The 17,954-nt window shown below is 51.0% G+C and overlaps 2 protein-coding genes across 7 annotated transcripts; both read right to left on the reverse strand.

Annotated features, from left to right (window-relative positions):
• Nucleotides 1–1,850: 1,850 nt before the first annotated feature.
• Nucleotides 1,851–6,840, reverse strand: Pygo2 (pygopus family PHD finger 2). Of its 5 annotated transcripts, none has more exons than XM_027393253.2 (3): nt 6,562–6,840; nt 5,880–5,929; nt 1,851–4,499 (listed from the first exon to the last, which is right to left on the reverse strand). In XM_027393253.2, exons 2-3 carry the CDS (start codon nt 5,919–5,921, stop codon nt 3,435–3,437), a joined length of 1,107 nt encoding a protein of 368 aa, XP_027249054.1. In that variant the 5' UTR covers nt 5,922–5,929; nt 6,562–6,840; the 3' UTR covers nt 1,851–3,434. The 5 variants fall into 5 exon arrangements, with proteins under 5 accessions (XP_027249054.1, XP_027249053.1, XP_027249051.1 ...); XM_027393252.2 differs by having other exon boundaries at nt 6,293–6,840; XM_027393250.2 differs by having other exon boundaries at nt 6,289–6,840.
• Nucleotides 6,841–6,986: 146 nt separating this feature from the next.
• Nucleotides 6,987–17,934, reverse strand: Shc1 (SHC adaptor protein 1). Of its 2 annotated transcripts, XM_027393242.2 has the most exons (13): nt 17,796–17,934; nt 14,404–14,571; nt 13,786–13,856; nt 13,258–13,321; nt 13,024–13,143; nt 12,492–12,545; nt 12,151–12,202; nt 11,853–11,979; nt 10,081–10,267; nt 9,925–9,994; nt 9,710–9,841; nt 9,334–9,572; nt 6,987–8,659 (listed from the first exon to the last, which is right to left on the reverse strand). In XM_027393242.2, the coding sequence occupies exons 2-13, from the start codon at nt 14,566–14,568 to the stop codon at nt 8,531–8,533; spliced, it is 1,410 nt and encodes a 469-aa protein (XP_027249043.1). In that variant the 5' UTR covers nt 14,569–14,571; nt 17,796–17,934; the 3' UTR covers nt 6,987–8,530. The 2 variants fall into 2 exon arrangements, with proteins under 2 accessions (XP_027249043.1, XP_027249042.1); XM_027393241.2 differs by lacking the exon at nt 17,796–17,934 and having other exon boundaries at nt 14,404–15,307.
• Nucleotides 17,935–17,954: the final 20 nt, after the last annotated feature.

Consider the following 17,954-nt stretch of genomic DNA (forward strand, 5'->3'; position numbering starts at 1 on the left):
CCTGAGTGGATTCTGCCAGGTAGCCAGGCCAGCTTTATGCCTGCACCTTTCATTCCCACCTTTTCTTATTATTAAAAAGGTGGGGTGTTAGACATGGCAGGTTAGGGAATAAGGGCGTAGAGTTCTTTTTTTTTTTTTTTTTTTTTTTTTTTTTTTGGTTTTACAAGACAGGGTTTCTCTGTGGCTTTGGAGGCTGTCCTGGAACTAGCTCTTGTAGACCAGGCTGGTCTTGAACTCACAGAGATCCGCCTGCCTCTGCCTCCCGAATGCTGGGATTAAAGGTGTGCACCACCACCGCCGGGCAGGGCATAGAGTTCTTAAGAATGCTTTCTGCTGACCTAGTGGGCGTTGACCATCTTTGGGGGACCTGAGAAAGCTGGGGTGCTGCCATGTCCTGGGCTTCCTGGGGTAACTGTTGCTTCATCACAGCCCAGGCTGTATGGAACTCTGGTGCCTCTGAGACCTGGCAAGATGTTGGCAGAGCAGAGGATAAGGTTAAGTTTAGGAAAAACTTTTTTCTTAGGTCCTGATACTTGAGGGGAGGATTGTAAGATGAGGGAGGGGTTCCCGAGGGGTCCCAAGATGAGGGAAGGGGATTCTCCTACTCTCATGCCCTCTTCTCTTTGCTCTCCTCTCTTCTCTTACACACTCCTCTCTTTGCTCTCTCTTGCCCTCTCTCTCTTCTCTTACTCTCTTTGCTTGCTCTCTCGAGCTTTAATAAACTCCATGGTTAATATATCTCCTGGTTCATGTCCCATAGCTCTCATCTTTAAGAAAGGTCACAACAGCCAGCCTAGGCTACAAAGCAAGACTTTCAACAAATCCCAAACCAAAACCAAACTAAACCAAACAAAAATGTTAGAACCGAGGCAGAAAAGCATCCACAAATGAAAATTCTGGGCTGGATGTGACTCACTGGAGAAGCACTGTTATCTCCAACATGCAAAGTGAAACATTTAAACATATTTTTAAGATTATTTATTATGTTTACAATGTTCTGCCTACATGTAGGCCTACAGGTCAGAGAGGGCACCAGATCTCATTACAGATAGTTGTAAGCCACCACGTGGTTGCTGGGAATTGAACTCAGGACCTCTGGAGGAGCAGACAGTGATCTTATTCTCTGAGCCATCTCTCCAGGCCCCATTTAAACATTTAAAAGTTTTTATGTATATGGGTGTTTTGCCTGCATGTCTGTAGTATTTAATCCTCTGGTACTAGAGTTACAGATGGTTGCAAGTTGCCATTGAGTGCTGGGAATTGAATCTGGGTCCTTGGCAAGAACAGCAAGTGCTCTTAACTGCTGGGCATCTCTCCAGCCCCCAAACTCAATTTTTAAAAGTGTATTATTTGTGTGGGGGTGCACACCTGCCTTGGCACATGTGTCATTTAAAGGACAAGTTACCAAGTCAGTTCTCTTATTCCATTACATGGGTTTGGGGGAGTGAACTCAAGTGCCCAGGTTTGGCCAAAAGCATCTTTACCTGCTGATTGATCTGTGTGCCCCCAAAACAAAATTTTGAAAAAAAAAAAAAAAAAACCACTGAAGGTAGGGGAACTGAAAGATGGGGAACACCGGATGAAACCAAGCTCAGCACTGATGCCAGAGGCCTTGGCTCCAACTTTGTCTGGCTTCCAGCCTAGCCCAAGTATTGCTCCAAAAGCAAGGGTTCCCACATCAAGGACACAAGGTGGAGGCGGGAAACTGGGGACTTCTCAGCTTAACAATTTATAGCAGGGGAGCTGGGGGGTGGAGAGCAGGGATGGCCTTGCCCTCTAGGCATCCTCCTAGCAGACACACCACCTGATTAGCCCAATATTGGTTTTGCAGATTAACAAAGGAGTCCTTGTTTGGATTTTCAAGTCATTTTATTAGTCCAACCATATAAAAAAGATCCTGTAACCACATCTCTGCCAACCCACCTTCTTCCAAAAAGTAGCAGAGAGGAACATGGGGATGAACCCTCCCCAGGAGCATTTTACAAACCATGAAGACAACACAAAAGTAGCAACAGGTAATAGGGGTAAACAGAACCACAACACAATACAAAGGTGAGCAAAGGCTGCCACATACAAAGTTTAGGAGTTGGGGACAAAGTAGGAAGCAGGTCCACCCTTCTCCTCAGCTTCAAAGGCTTCAACTTCATCAGTGTCTTGTCTTATCCATGTGCAGGGAGCATAACAAGCAGGGCAGGACAGTATCATGCCTAGTGCTGGGCACTGAGATTTCACCCAAAGGGGCCACACCCAAGCTTGCTTTCCTCACCCATATAAGGAATGGGCACACAGGCTAGCTGGAAAGGTTAAGAGAAGCTAAGGGAGCTAGCTCCTGACGAGGCCCCAGTCTCATCACCGGCAGGGAATGCTACAAAAATAAAAATAAACCAAGCCTAGTTGCTGGATCACCAGGCCCAGATGATAAAAAAAGGGTGAAGCAGTGAAGTTCAGGTTCTAGCTTTTAGTACCATGGCTTTGAGGATCCTGCTGCCCACCCCAACCCCTCAAAGCCACAGCAGGGCCTCACTTGGATCCTTTTATTAGGGAAGGAATGAGGTATAAGGGCTTCATGCCTTTCCAAACTTTCCCGAGGCAGAGAAAGTGGGGCACCAAGAGTTGAAGAACAGCTACCACAATGTGCAGTAGCAGGGGGGAATGAAGGGGTTAATATCTCCAGTCCAGACTTCCAGGGGGAGCCCAAACTTCAAATATTCTGGTCAGACCGACCACATATCCCAAACTTTTGGCAAAAACATGGTCACTGAGAGAAAAGCACAGAGAAGCTGAGAAAGGACCAGTGACTTTGGTGTGAGGAAGATGTATTCTCAGCATCTTGTATCTACAGTCTTGACCCCCAGACAAGCAACTGCCAAGTCAGGAATGCTGCTTCTTCAAGGTATTTGGTGTTGTGAGGAGAAAGCAGTAAGATGGGTCCAGGGGAAGCAAAGAGAGAGATCACCATTTGTTTCCAGAACCCACAAAAAGGACTACATCTCAGGGAGTGAAGAAACCTTGAACATGTGACTCCAAAAGTTACAGTTGTAGCTCTGGAGCTATGTAGGCATCATAGGCACCGGTGTTAGGGTCATCCGTCATCTGCAGGCAGGACATCCTTGCCATCTGGAACTTCCTCTAGTCCCTTTTCTCTTGCAGCCTCCAGCAAGACTCTAGGAATGGCTCCCTGCTCAGCAGGGATTGGGCTTCCTGCATCTCCAAAGGTCTCAATGCACAAGTTCCCAGGAAAAACAAAAACAAAAACAAACAAGCAATCGAGGTTCTTCTGCCTGCCCGCTTCAGTTCCTCTTCTGCTTCCAGGAACCGTGTGTTTCTGCTCCATGTGGATGGGAAGCCAGTGAAAAACGAGGAGTGAGAGCCACGTAATTACTCTGCAAGAGCACAATAAGAAATGTGCACTTCCCCAGGCCACCCCACTGGAGTCACCCATCGTTAGCAGCCACCAACTGCCCCATGCCCTCTCGGATGTAGACAGACTGGATCTCCTTGGTCTTGAGACACAGATCACAGGCCCAGACTGCAGAGGCTTCGGTGGTTAGCAACCCATAGGCGCTTTCTGTCATTCCAGTACACTCTCGGTGAAACCACTTCTGGCAGGAGGCCTCACACAGAATGGCATCCTGGTCATCATTCACCTCACTCCGACAGGCACCACAAGGGTACACCAGGCCTGGGGGAGGCTGGGGCCCTGAGCCTCCACCTGCCTTGCCTGGGGGTGCCAGGCTGTTGGCATCTGGAGTGCCCCCGCCTCGACCACTGCTGCTTGGGGGGAAACTAGGCTGGTTCCCATTAACAGCTGCAGCCGGGGAGCCTGAGTGGGGCTCCTGGGGAAAAGCAGTGGGAGCAGGTGGGTTCAAGGGCTTTCCCCCATCCTCACCGCCAGGGCCTGGAAAACCAGGGTCTGGACCAGGGAAGGGACTTGTGTTAGGAGGCAGGCTGGGGAGTCCCTGACCAGGTCTCTGAAGGGAAGGACCAAAAGGAGCTCCTGGTTGGGCAAAGCGTTGGGGGAGAGGAGGAGGACCCAGCTCCCCTCTAGGAGGCTGTCCCATGGTGGGTGAGATCATGGGACCAAATCCCCCCACTGGGCCCGGCATCATCTGCCCACCAGGTGGGCTAAAGTTTTGGCCCAGAGACTGGTTGAAGGGTTGACTGGGAAAGTTCATGTTGCCTGGGGGTGGATAGCCAGGGCCCTGAGGAGGCATATTAAAAGCTGGGCCCATAGGGTTGGGAGGGAAAGGAGGGGGCTGTCGACGAAGTGGCTGGGGACCCCCTCCTCCTCCAGTGCCATAGCCTGGGGGTACCTGGCCTGCCATGCCCCCCTGTACACGAAAGCCTCCAAAGGGCACAGGACTGCCAAGGAATGGAGGGCCTGCACCCCCCACCTTAGGGGCTCCGAAGTCATCCTCAAAAGGGTTAGAGGCAACCAGATGATCCACCATGGGAGTCGGGGGTGGTGCAAACTCTGTCAGATGTGAGTATGCAGGACCCTGGTAGAAACAGGAAGATGTTATGAGACACAGAACCGAGCTGGGATAACACCATACACTCTTTTGAAGACTGACACAGCTCAGATCGAAAACTGTGACATGACAGCAGTGCAAGGCGGAGCCCACAGTGCAATAGCACTGTTTTTAAAAAACAAAATAAAAACCTGGCAGATAGGGCTGGAGAGTTAGCTCACTAGTTAAGAGCATGAGTTTGATTTCCAGCACCCATGTTAGAGGGCTCAATGGCCTACAACTCCAGAGGTGTAACATCTTTGGCTTCTTTCAGCACTTGCATTCACATGGATATAGAGACCCATATGTATACATATAATTAAACATAATAAAATAATTGAGCATATAAAAATATATAAACCATACCAAAACCCAGGACTGACCCCAAAGCAGTTAATTAATCTTGCCCCCGCCAGACAGTGTCTTATATATAACCCAGACTGCATTCAAGCTCAGTTTGCAGCTGAAGATAACTTTGAAATCGTTATCCCCATCATCCTGCCTCATTCTTTGGAGTACTGGGACAGAAATGAACCACTTCGTCTCGTTTATGAAGTACTGGGGCTAAAACTCAGGGCTTTGTACAAGCTAACTAGGCAAACACTCAGCACTGAATATTTAACTTTTTAAAAGTCTCCTATTTTCTCAACTTTTCTAATAGGAACAACTAATAAAGCACTGTAGCATTATTATGACCCCTAGGAAAGACTCAGCAAGCTGGGGCTGGTGAGACATGCCAACAATGCCAGCATTTCGGAGAGTGAAGCAGGCAAGCTAAGAGATCAAAGCCAAGCCGGGCACCTTGTCTCAAAATAGTGAGAGTACAGGCTGGAGAAATGGCTCACTGGTTTAAGAGCACTTACTGCTCTTACAGAAGCCCTGGGTTCTGTTCCCAGCACCCACGTGGCTGCTCACAACTAACTGACAACTACCTGTACCTCCAGTTCTGGGAACTCTGACCGTCTCTTCTGGCCTCTGAGGGCACCTAGCCCTGGTCCTTGGGTCCCCAGCACTGCAGAAAACAAGTATGGTGATGTACATCTGTAATCTCACCACTTTAGAAGAGAAAGCAGGAGGATCATAGATTCAAAGTCATCCTTGGCTACACAGCAAATATAAAGTCAGTCTGGGATACATGAGACCTTGTCTCAAAAAGGAAGAATGTGAAAGGAGAAAGGCGAGGCTGGGCTGGGCTAAATGCTGTCACAGAACTAGGACCTGAGAGGGAAAGGAGAGAAGAGTATTTCTGCTTTTTCTCACCACTACTCCCTCCACCTGGAGGACAGTACAAGAGGGCAGCCAGGTAGACAAACAAGACAAAGCAGGGAGGGATTCCTAGGAATACTCCCACCACGGTTTCCCATTTACCTGAGTGTTGGACTTTCTTCGTTTCTTTTCAGGGCTCTTCATTTGCAGACCTGGAAGAGCAGCAATAGGCAGACGAGGCAAGTTTTCCTGAGGTTCTACTGTCTCCTTCCTCCCAGCCACTTTCCAGACTCTAACTTCCACGTACACTTGCTTACTTATTTAAGAAACAGGGGTGAAATATGAAAAATGACTAGTAGGGCTGCACTCTAAGCTACATCCTACATCTTCCTTGAAATCAAAGCTACCCGGCTCCAAAACCTGAAGCGATCTGTGACATCTGCCCCCAACCAAACTCTTCTCACCTGAGGCTACCTCCAGCCCCTAGACAACCTCCCCAGCCCCCAACCCTTCCATCCGAGGGTCCAGGATCCTGGGCCTCGACAGCCCCCGCCCCTCTCTGCGCTCTCACCGGCCTTGCCCTGCTTCCTCCCGGTGCTGGGCGGCGCGGGGGGCGGTGCGGGGCCGCTGCCTCCCTCCAGCTTGTCCGGTGGGGGCGGCGCCGAGGCGGCCATGGATTGGGGGACCCGAGTCAGCGTCGGCGGGGGATGGAAGCGTCCTCAGGCCGCACCATCGCCCGGAGGGGAGTCAGGGGCAGCGCAGCACCCCCGAGCTGAAGCAAGCCCTACGCACGCCGAGGAGTCGCAGAGCCAGAGCACCAACTGCACGCCTGCTCCAGACTCACCGCCCGCCCACGGCCACAGCAACCGGAACCGGAACTCCAATGGGTCGCCACCACCAGAGCGGTAGGGAGGGGAAGATGGGAAGGGCCCAGATGCCGCACCCAGGAAGGCTGGGCCTCGCCACGCCACTCCTCCGAAGTGCGGCTAAGGCCGCCCGAGCTGGCCCCGCAGCTGTATGGGGTGCACCACACGACAGCAGGCGCGCGAGCTCCCCGTGAGCCTGGGGGCGGTCCGGACACGCCCCTTCCCACCGCGAACCAATCGCCTTTCAGATACGTCCCTACCGCGCAGTCTCACTGGCCCCCAAATCCTGCCACGGACAGGCGCTGGCTTTGAGCCCAATCGACTTAGCCCAGGTCGGGTCCGTCGCCAACTCCCACTGACGCCCCCATCAATCAGACTTTCCAGAGGCTTTGAGAGGCCGAGGTAGAAGAAATACGAACTTTAATGAAGACTATTTCCCTTTGGTATAAGGCATCCAAACCAAAAGTAGGCGATGGCCAAGATTGAAAACCAGTCTTACACTCCCACCCCTTGTCCACAAGGCCTACAGGTGAGCTTCCAAGGTTTCTTTCTGTCTGGCTTCATAGGCAAGGCCCGCAAGCAGAAGGTAGGGTCTGAAATACAAGCTTTCACATCATGACCCCACAATACTGTTTAACCAAACTTCTGCTCAGGTCTCTTGAGGAAGAAAAAGGAATCCTGTCCTAGTTATTTTTAGGCCAGAGAGAGAGTAAAATCCCAACAGTTGTGTTAAAAAAAAAGTTTGGGAAACTCAACGAGGTGATATATAAATGTAATCGACTATCATAATTTGTGCTCAAAAGTAAGCAACAGAAACAAAACCAGGAAAATAAATCTACAGCCCTAAAATATATTCGTGTTAACAACAACAAAAAGAGTGCAGTTCCAGACCTACAGATGGCATTGGGGATTGTCCACTGCTTCAGTCTCAATGCCTCCGCAAAACCCACCTCGAGGTTAACTCTACACACACTGGAGGCACATGTCAGTCATACACACCCCTCCCAAAAGTGGGAGACAGATGGGGCTGCAGGGAGAAGGGCTATGCTTTGGCTGTAGACTGTAACACACATGCAGACGTGGGAGGGGCAGGCTTAGAAATGTATAGACCCCTTGGAGAATAGAGATCAAGGCCAGGAGGCACTGAGCAAGGCAGGGATCCGATCCTGCCCCCAGGAGCTCTCTCTGTCTCTTTTTGGTTTTTGGAGTCAGGGCCTCTCTACATAGCCCTGGCTGTCCTGGAACTCACTCTGGTGTAGACCAGCCTGGCCTTACAAATCCTCGTCTCTGCCTCCTGAGTGCTGTGATTAAAGGCATGTGCCACCAAGCCCAGCTTGGGACACTCTCTTAAGGGCTGCACAACCAAAAGGCAGAGGAGATAGCTGCCACTCCTGCCCCCATTCTTCCCAAACACAGAGAGAGGTGCTGAGCATGACAGGGTTCCAGAAGCCAAGGTGTCAGCAACCCCTATCCACAATGAAGGGCCTGAGAACTCTGCAGAGAGTACCTACAGACCTAGGAGACAGTCAAAGGCACAAAGTTGCATAGGGAGTAGGATATGTTATGAGGGATCTGGGGTACCCTGCAGACCAGGGGTAAACCAGAGGTATGATTGTTTCCCTTCCCCCAAAGGGCAATTGCTCCACTGGGCCTATCACCCCAGCACATTTCCATTGTAAGAACCTACCCTTTGGGGGAAAGGGCATCAGGTTGGCACAGACAGGGCCCAGGCAAGAGACCACTCTGTACATTAATACTTTGGTGAGGTTTGGGCAGAAGCAGGATGCTACCCCAGGTTCCTAACTAAAACCCCCTCTCTCAGGTGGGCACTAAGCCCAGTGGCCACACTGCTTCCAGCTCCCACCCAAGGCCAGCCCTACAGAACAGAGGTCCCAGGAGTTAGAGAACATGGTAGAAAGGGATGGAAGGCATCCAGGAAAGAAGAGGTCACGCCTTCCGATCCACGGGTTGCTGTAGACACAGTTCGCTGCCCGCAGAGATGATGGGCAAGTGATTGTCCATGTGGTAGCTAATGAGGTGACTGACACTCTCAAAGCGGTGATCCTTTGTCCGAACCTGGGAAGGTGGGAAATAAGAGGATCAGTTCAAGTGAAGAGTTCAGTAAGACCTTAGCCCTCAAGACTAAGGAAGATGGGGGGTAGGGGAGCAGGTCAGCCATGATTATTGAGGCTTCTTTACAGAGAAGATTTTCACACACATGGGAGTCAGTAAACTCAGAGAATGGGAAGCTGATAAACAGTGAAACTTGTGACTTGAAGGAACTGGTATGTCTCAATGGAGGATACATTTCCCACACAGTACAAAAACAGTGTGGGAAAGAGGCTGAGAAAAGAAAAGAAACCAAGGTTGTATGAAGGGCCTGAGAACTGCAGAGAGTTCCTACAGATCTAGGAGACAGTCGAAGGCACAAAGCTGTAAGGGGATGCATAGGGAGTAGGATATGTTATGAGGGATCTGGGGTTAGGGTTAGGTAAGGCAGGTCAGTTGTTTGTTTGTTTGTTTTTGTTTTTTTGTTTTTTCAAGACAGAGTTCCTCTGTGTAGCTTTGGAACCTGTCTGGAACTCACTCTGGAGACTGGCCTCAAACTCACAGAGATCTGCCTGCCTCTGCCTCCCAAGTGCTGGGACTAAAGCTACAGAAAAATCTTGCCTCAAAAAAAAAAAAAAAAAAAATAAGGAGAGGAAAGGTAGCTTTTTCTACCACCCGCCACATACACCTCTGCCACTTACCACACCTTCAGGATCCACCAGAAGCAGGTGCTTGGGCTGCCCACTCTGCAGACCAGTGAGCACATACTGGCCAGGTGTGGTTGTGCTCTCTCGAACCAAGAAGTCACCGTTGAGCTGCAGCAGTGCTTCTGCCTCCCGCCGGCTCAGCTTCCCATGGAACCAGGACTCCCCTTGGAGCTGCTCAGCCATGGACATGGTCTGAGGAGGTGGAGGCACCCGAAGGGCATCTTCAAAGGGCTCTAAGGGTGTAGAGAGATGGCTAGTAGAATTGGCCCAACATACACCCAAGACTCAGACTCTAGGAAGTCAGTAGGTAAGAACAAATAGGCAGAAAAGGAGGAACAAAGGAAGGCAGGGCTACAAGAGACTCACTCACTCATGTCAAAGAGGTCTCGGGGTGCACTGCCATTAATGGAAGGATTGGGAGGCCCAGCCCCAACCCCAGCTTGCCGGGCCTTGTCTAGATTCTGGATGTTGACATAGGAAGGGTCATCGAAGAGTTCTCTGCCTGTTAAGGAAAGACACAGACTACGTCAATCCCAGCCCTACCTTCTGTAATCATCTCTGTCCCATTTAGCAAACTGTTACTACCTGGGCAAGGTGGTGGAGGCAACATCTGTTTACGGACTTCAGGGTCTCCTGCAGCATGCTGCCCTATAGGCTGTAAAAAAAATTATAATGAGGTGAGACCAAGGCCCTAGCCAGCCATCCCCACCCTGGACTGAGATCTCCATCCTCGAAGCTTACCAGTGTAGCTCCCAAGTGGCTGGGCATCTGGCCAGTGGGCAGAGTGGGTCGAGCAGCTCCTTCTCGAAGCCTCATGTCTACCACCCCACCGAGAGGGGGTTCCTTCCCTGGGAAGTCATTATAGTACTGATGGTCAGGTGGTTCTTCTTCCTCCTCATCCCAAGCTGAGCCATCAAAGCCAGCCATCCTGAAAAGGGAAGGATGGAGTGAGATGGGTGTAAATATGTGGTGGCCTAGGGTCCAAGGAAGGGAAAAGAACTAGGCATATATTATGGGTCAGACCTGAGGCTTGGTGTTATAACCCTGTAAGGCTGGTATTCCTTCCAAAATTTTAAAAATAAAAATCAGGGTTGGAGAGATTTACACAAGGTCTCTCAACTGAAAGGAGGTAGAGTTGAGATTTAATTTGGTTTAAAACCAAAAACTCTCACTTTTGACAGCTATGGTATCTCCTAAATAGCTCAGTGGCTAAGGTGTGAGGGTCAGAGTTCAGATCACCAGAACCCATGTACAAGACAGGCCACCTGTACAAGAATGGTGGCCACCTATAACCCCAGGACTCTGGAGGCAGAGACAGGATCCAGAGCAAGCTGGTTGCTCTAGCCGTATCTGGCAAGCTCCAGGTCAGCGAAAGATCCTGACCTTCAATAAACAAAGTATAGAAGAAGACATCTGATATCAATTTCAGACATCTCTATAAGCATACATATGTGAATACATTTGGACACACAACACATGCCCCAACACATGCAAATACATATACACATACAGAAAAAAAAGTATTTTCTCAATCTAGATTATTTTTTTTTCTCTTTTTTTAAAATTTTTTTGAGACAGGGTTTCTCTGAGTAGCCCTGGCTGTCTTGGAATTCATTCTGTAGACTAGACTGGCCTCAAACTCAGGGATCCACCAGCCTCTGCCTCCTGAGTGCTGGAATTAAAGCCATGTGCCACCACCACCTAGCTAAAATCTAAATTCTTAATAATGTTCAGAGGCAGGAAAGCACAGAACAATGAATGGGGGAGTATGGTGCAGAGGACCCAGGTTTGGTTCCCAGCACTCACATGGCAGCTCACAACCACCTTTAATTCCAGTTCCAGGGGATCCAGTGACCTCTTTTGGCTTCCACAGGCACTGTATGCACTTACATACATGCAGTAAAACACACATACACATAAAATAAAAAATCTTTGGGGGCCAGGCATTGGTGGCTCACACCTTTAATCCCAGCACTCAGGAGGCAGAGGCAGGTGGATCTCTGTGAGTTTGACACCAGCCTGATTACAGAGCAAGTTCCAGGACAACTTCCAAAGCAATACAGAGAAACCCATTTCGAAAAAACAAAACAAAAAACCCCCCAAAACAAGGGGGGGAGGGTCCTGTTCCAGGACAGCCAGGGCTGCTACACAGACAAACCCTGTCTCAAAAAACCATAAATAACAATAACAATAATAAACCACAGAGGGATAGGCTAAAAATGAGGAACCTGAGCCAGAGTCCATCAGGCTAGAAAAGGCAAGCTAGTGGGAGGTGCTGGAATATAACCCCACCCTAAGCAAAAAAAAAGGAAGAAACTATCTCTGCAGCAGGCATGGCCCTCACAGATTTCCTGCTGAGCCACTGGAGACCTAACACAGTAGGAAGGAGGAGGCAGGGTCACATAGGTCACTACCTTTTCTGAACCCTGGGAACTCAAACTTGGGAAAAGAAAACTACTCCCAATCCCAGCCTGAGGCTCAAGAGCCGCCTCACACTCTTTATACCAGCTCACCTGTCATGGGGGGTGACCAGCTTAGGTGGATTCCTGAGATACTGTTTGAAGCGCAACTCAAAGGCCTGACCGATGGTGCTGATGACATCCTGAGCAAGCCCTTCAGGACACTCCAGGATATGGCAGGCTGGGGGCACAGTAGAAACTGCCAGTGAGCGCTGAGGTAGGGTGTTGGGAGGACCCAACCCCAATCCTCAGCAGGATAGCCCCATCAAGTATAACTGGTGAGAGTAGGGGAGAGAGGTCCCACTTGCTTCTCAGACAATTGGCCCTACCCAGTGTCACTCAAAAGCCTCACCTCTCTGATTTACGGGGTCTTTGGCAACATAGGCAACATACTCAGCTGTGTCCTATGGATAGATTCAGAAGAGACCGGTTAGCTAAATTCTACAACTCCATCTTATTTGACCCCTAAGACTGTCCTTTTCAGTTATTCCCACAATCCTCTCTCTCCCCCACAGTTTTTTGAAAAAGGATTTCTCTGGCCGTCCTGGAAGTTAGAGGTGCTGGAATTAAAGGCATATGCCACCACGCCCATCCTCTAGCCAATACCACCTTTTTGTTGTTGTTGTTAGTCAGTATCTTCTTAACCCCTAGTCTCTCATTCCCCACCTCCATCCTTTCTGTTCCCCAACTCACCGGATCCCCACCAGACGCGAACGAGATGGACTGCATGTGATGGTTGGCAATGATCTGATGCGGGCAGGGGATGGAGAAGGAAGGGAACAATCAAGGTCAGCAGCCTCAGGGTCCCGTGTACCCTCACCCCAGCTATGACCTTGGCACCCACTCTCATTCTCTCATGTGGGCAGGGGATGGAGAAGGAAGGGAGTGGTCAAGATCCCGCGTGTCCTCACCCCAGCTATGACCTTGGCGCCCAGTCTTTCTCTCGGCTTCTAATCCTACACTCTTCTAATTTTGTTCTATTTGGCGGGGGTGGGGGGAGTGGGGGGGTGTAACAGGGATGCAGGGTCTCACTGTATAGTTGGAACTCAAACACCTGCCTCTGCCTCTGGAGTACTGGGATTAAATTTGTCACTATACCCAAGCCCTCTAATTTCTTCCTTCTCTACTCTCCAGTTGCTCCTGAGGACTCCAGGTTTTTGGCCTCCAGATCCCCCCACCCCATCATCCCATAACTACCCCCGTCCCTTTCAGCAGCCCCACCCACCTGTTTGCAGTCGGCTGCCATGAGGTTAAGGCTGCTGGTAGACACAGTGAGAGTGATTGGCATTCCAGCAAACTTCAGGTTACTCCTCCCCAGGATAGAGCTGAGTGGGCGGCTACAGGGCTAGGAAAGGCCCCAAGTCTCAGAACCTGAGCACTGGCAACACCAGGAGACACTTCTGTCTCCTCCCCTTGTGCCTGCGGTTGCCTTCCCCCTGCCCACCACAACCACACATACCTTTCTCCTCCTTGTGGCTCCTTTGGCACCAGGCACGGCTTCACACACCAAACTGATGGCCTCCCTAGAGAAACAGGGGTACTCAGACCTACTCCTGGCCTCCCACTGCCTGGGGCTGCCACAAAGCTGGGGGAGGGGAAGAGCAGGCCAGATTCTCAGAGCACTCCAGGCTCTTTGTCGTGGTGGATTGAATTAAGGGCCTTTAATATTTGATGACACTGAGGGGCTGCTTCCTGGCTGATTGGGTTAGGGCCTCAATGGTTATAGCCCCACCTCTTCCCAGTTACCAAATTTGCCATTCCCTTCCCAAAAGCAGCCTTTTGTAATCCATCGTCCCACAGTCTCCCAGGCTGCGTGGGTAAGGTGGTGCTCCAGACCAGAGCTGGCTCTTTGCAGTCAGACACACTGGTGTAACTTTCAGGTCTCTTAGCCACCCCATGAGAAGTCACCATCAGCACCACCACCAAATGCCCACCTTTCCTCCTCCTCCATACAAGACTCCAACAATACACCTGCCTCTCCACTAACCTGGTGACCTGAGTCCGGGTATTGAAGTCAAGGGCTCGCATTGACTGCAGGACCTCCACACAACCCATGTACTGTGGGGGAAGGAGGCAAGGATGGATCAGCTGCCCCCTCCCCGCAATACCCCACCCTTTGCAGAAGGTTCTAGGACTGTGCCCTATGTAGTCCCTAAGGGAAGTAAAGGTAAAGTAGCCTTCCTACTTCCTGGGGCCACCACCCCATAGTGAAGAAGGGCCACCAAAGAGGACCTTCATGCACTGTGGAGAGATTGTGAGAGGAGTTGTAGGCACTGGGTGGGATGGAGTGACAGCTATGGAAAAGGGAGGAGTCTAGAGGGAAGAACCCAGAAGTCATTTTTCATTCAACACTTACTAAAAGCCTCTGATGTGCTTGACCATTGTGTAAGCTGGGGGTAGGGATCAAAGGAAAGGGGACCTAGGCAGAAGACTCCCAGGCTAGAACAGAAGGCATAGAACTGGAGAAGGGATGTGGCAGGCAGGGTTAAGAACTAGGGGAATGCCACAGATGTTGGGGGAAGAGCAGGAAGTCCCAGCAAATCTGGAGTGAGCAGAGGAACTGGATGGGGAATGGGAGGGGGCAGAAAGGAGGATGTACACTCACCCGAACCAAGTAGGAAACCCCAGGTCCCATGACTTTGTCGTTGGGATGCAGCCAGCCTCGTGTGGGCTTATTGACAAAGCTCCCGTGTCTGGTCCACTCCTCGCCCCCCAGCTGGCCCCCTTCTACCCGAGTCCTGCGCCCGCCGCCTCCACTCAGCTTGTTCATGTCCTGGAGGAGGGGCAAGAGGCCTGAGTCCCGAAGGGCTGCCCCTGCATTCCCTTCCCCATCTTCAGCAGCCTTTCCTGGCTCTCCCTTAGGCCCCAGGCGCCCCCCAGCAGGATTGGCCAGCTTCAGGTTGCTCATCCGGGGAAAGAAGGAACACAGAGTAGTCGGACTATCATCCCCCGGCAGAGGAGGCAGAATGGGTCCCAGGGATGAGGCTGACGGGGAAGGCAGCTCTTCTGTGGGGGTAGACCCTGAAGCCCCCTCCTCCAGCGATGACAGAGACTCATTTCGAAGTGGGTTGTACTTCGGCTTGGGGGGTAGAAGATCCATGGCTGGGGTGAGAAGGGGGGCTGCTGCCTGGCCCGGCCTGGCCCCCCTGCCAAATTCAGGCAAGGGGGCCAGGCAGGGGGCATCCCCAGGCCCTTAGCCTGGTCTGACCTCTGCAGCCTGGTGATAACAGAGGACCTAGGGAAGCGAAGGACAAGTGGCCTCTGCTCTCCCACGTCAGACCAAGACAGTTTCAGGCCACATCCTTGCCCAGCCCTGCGAGGAAGCCTCTTATGGCTGAGGAGTACAGGCTGGACCCAGAGCTGACTGGCTCCTCCCCAGGGGCGGGGAACCAAGGGGAGAGACCAATCCCAAGGACAATGCTGACTCACAGGCTCAGAGGGGCAGAGACACCTCCTCACACAATGTGTGCTAGCCAGGCCACTCTCCCTTACCCAATACAAACAACTAGGGTCTGTCTGGGGAGGATGAAGGTGCCAGGTAGGAGAGAAAGATGGAAGAATAAGAAAAAGAGGAAAGAAGGAAAGGAAGGAGTTAAGAGGAACTCTGGATTAATCCAAACTGACATGGGCTAGCCAAAGAGAGCAGGAAGCCCGGAAGGTTAGGAGGGATAAAGGAGGAAACAGAAGCTGCTGAGGGAGGAAAGGGGGGGGGGTGATCTAGAGTTTAGTATTTCTCTTACAGCCTAGACCATCCCCACCCCCCACCATACAGTAAGTGAGGTGGCAGCCCCAGGGAACCTGGGCCATTAGCATCCTCAGCCACAACAGCTGTGGACAAGAGCAAGGAACCAGGAAGAGAAAGTTGTCCCAGTGGGTGTAGATCGAGGCCAAGAGGGAAGCAAAGCTGAAACAGGAGGAATAAGGCCAATTTGGGCGGTGGTCTGGGAGCTACTAGGCAAGAGCTAGAGCAAGCCTGTCCCTTAGGCTTGTTACCTACCAAGGACCAATGGACTTCCTGGACCCCTTTCCAGAGGATGTAGAGACAATCAGGCTACCTTTAGACCTACAGACATATTTCTCTCCTTACAGGCTGTAAGGTCCACCCAACAGTGTCCCTCACACTAGTAGAGGAGTTGGCCTTGGAGGTCTGAAAATGAAACAAACAGAACTGGTGCCTACAAGCCACAAAGGGATAATAGGGCCATAAACAAATCAGTGTTAATAAAGACAGGAAGAAGAAAGGGATACCAGAGGTTGGGATCTGGCCATAAGTGCATAATAACACCAAGCCCATATTCCTTTGCCCACAGCTTCCTGCCACAGCTCTGCTAAAGGCCATCAGGAAGTTAAAGAAAGTGACCAATCAGCATTACTCCAGAATAAACTATCACTTATTTCCTTTAAAAAAAGAAAAAGGGGGGGGGGGAGAGGCAAATACAAGAAGTAAAAGGTAGTTTCTTTACAGGCTCACCTCCAAACTACCTTTAGGTTTAGTTTGGAGAATTAAAAACTGTATGATTGTGATTAACAATACCGGAACTTAAAACGGGTTAAATATCATTCTTCCGATTTTTCACCTGCCCTTAGTCCCCATCCCAGGAGAGCTGTTACTGAATATCGAACTTCTTCCTGAAAAGAAACTCTGTCATCCCGTCTACTAAGTAAGACCTCAGCTCTTAGAGGAGGAAAAATTCTGCCACAGCCATACACTTCCAAACACACACAATGATTCTTCATCTTGAGAGATGGCTTTCTCTAGGAGCGTTCATATCCAGAGGCAAGGAATGACCAAGAGTATGCACATTTGGAAGAAAAGGAAGCATGAGCCTTTAAATCTGCTTAAAGAGATGGGAGATTATCTACCGGACCAAAGCTAGGTAGTGGCAGCTGGGGGAGAGCCGTGTTTTGTACCTCAGCCCAGCAGGGAGGAAGCTGGAAGGGTAGGAAATAGCAGGAAATGGCGAAAGCCTCAGGAATGTTTCCAGCAGGGAAGGTTGGGCAAGTGGGGTCAGGATGAAGGCCAAACAGGAGTTATCTGGTTAGGGGGAGGGGTCTTTTAAAAACAACGGGAAAGGCACTAACCCCTACTCCTGACTCCAAAACAAGTTTTTCTTCTGATGGCAACAAACTTTCACTCCTGTTAGGTTCACACAAATCCAAACTTAGTGCAGTCCAGCCACAGGAAGGTACCACCTATGGCTGTCTCAGGAATAGGGGCTGACCCAGGAAGGAGTGGGATCAAGCCACTCTCTAAGCCACTCTCTCATCCATTCTACGGCCGAAAAACGAAAGCCAGCCGCTTCAACTTAATTCACAGTCAGAGAAGGTTACAGGGGAAAGAAACCACGCTGCCAATAATCTCCTTACAATCACAAATTTCAACCCCCCCCCCCCGATGGAGCACGACAGCTCAGGAAAACTAACCCCAAGGCTTAAAGAAAGGAGAGGGATATAAAAGCAGATGAAGCGTCCGGAACTTAAGATCGGGGCTTTGAGGCACTAGACCCAAGCTCGGCATGGAAAAGTCTCCTGAGGGGACCTGGTCCCTTACGAGGAATGCGCCACATTCCGGGACCAGACGTGGACAGTGGAAGGGGCGGGGCTCAGAAGGGGCGGGCCCCCAGAGAGGCGTCGCTTCTACAAAGCCGAACCGTTCTTTCAAAAGCAAGGTTTGGCCCGTTTTGGAAGCCAGGCTTTTGAGAAACTAGGTTTAGTCGGGAGTCCTGAGAAGGCGGTTTCAGAGAGATGAAACGACTGATCTTCCAGAGCTAGGAAAGCCTATCTGGGGGTAGGAATTCCAGGGAAGGGACGACAGGGTGTGGTCGCCACATTAAGAGACTAGGGGTTCGGGGAGCCCCTTGAAGTTGGAAGGTGGGACTTCCGGGGAGAGGGTCTCGGGGGCGGGACTTCTACAACACGACCGGAAGTGGGGTCCAGGGAGAGGGTTCCGGGGTGGAGGAGGATTGGGTCAGCCGCAGAGAGAAAGTCTACACTCACCAGGGTCGCATGGAGTCTCCGCACCGGACCGCGGGCCGATCTGGTTCCGGATCACGTAACTGTCGGCTTAAGTCACCGCCCCAACTTTCTGCCCCGGCCCCAGCCTCCCCAGACAAACTTTATTACACTCACTTCCGGCCTCACTAACCCCTGACCCCC

This window comes from Cricetulus griseus, assembly GCF_003668045.3.
Source record: "Cricetulus griseus strain 17A/GY chromosome 1 unlocalized genomic scaffold, alternate assembly CriGri-PICRH-1.0 chr1_0, whole genome shotgun sequence".
In the NCBI taxonomy this organism is placed as follows: Eukaryota; Metazoa; Chordata; class Mammalia; order Rodentia; family Cricetidae; genus Cricetulus; species Cricetulus griseus.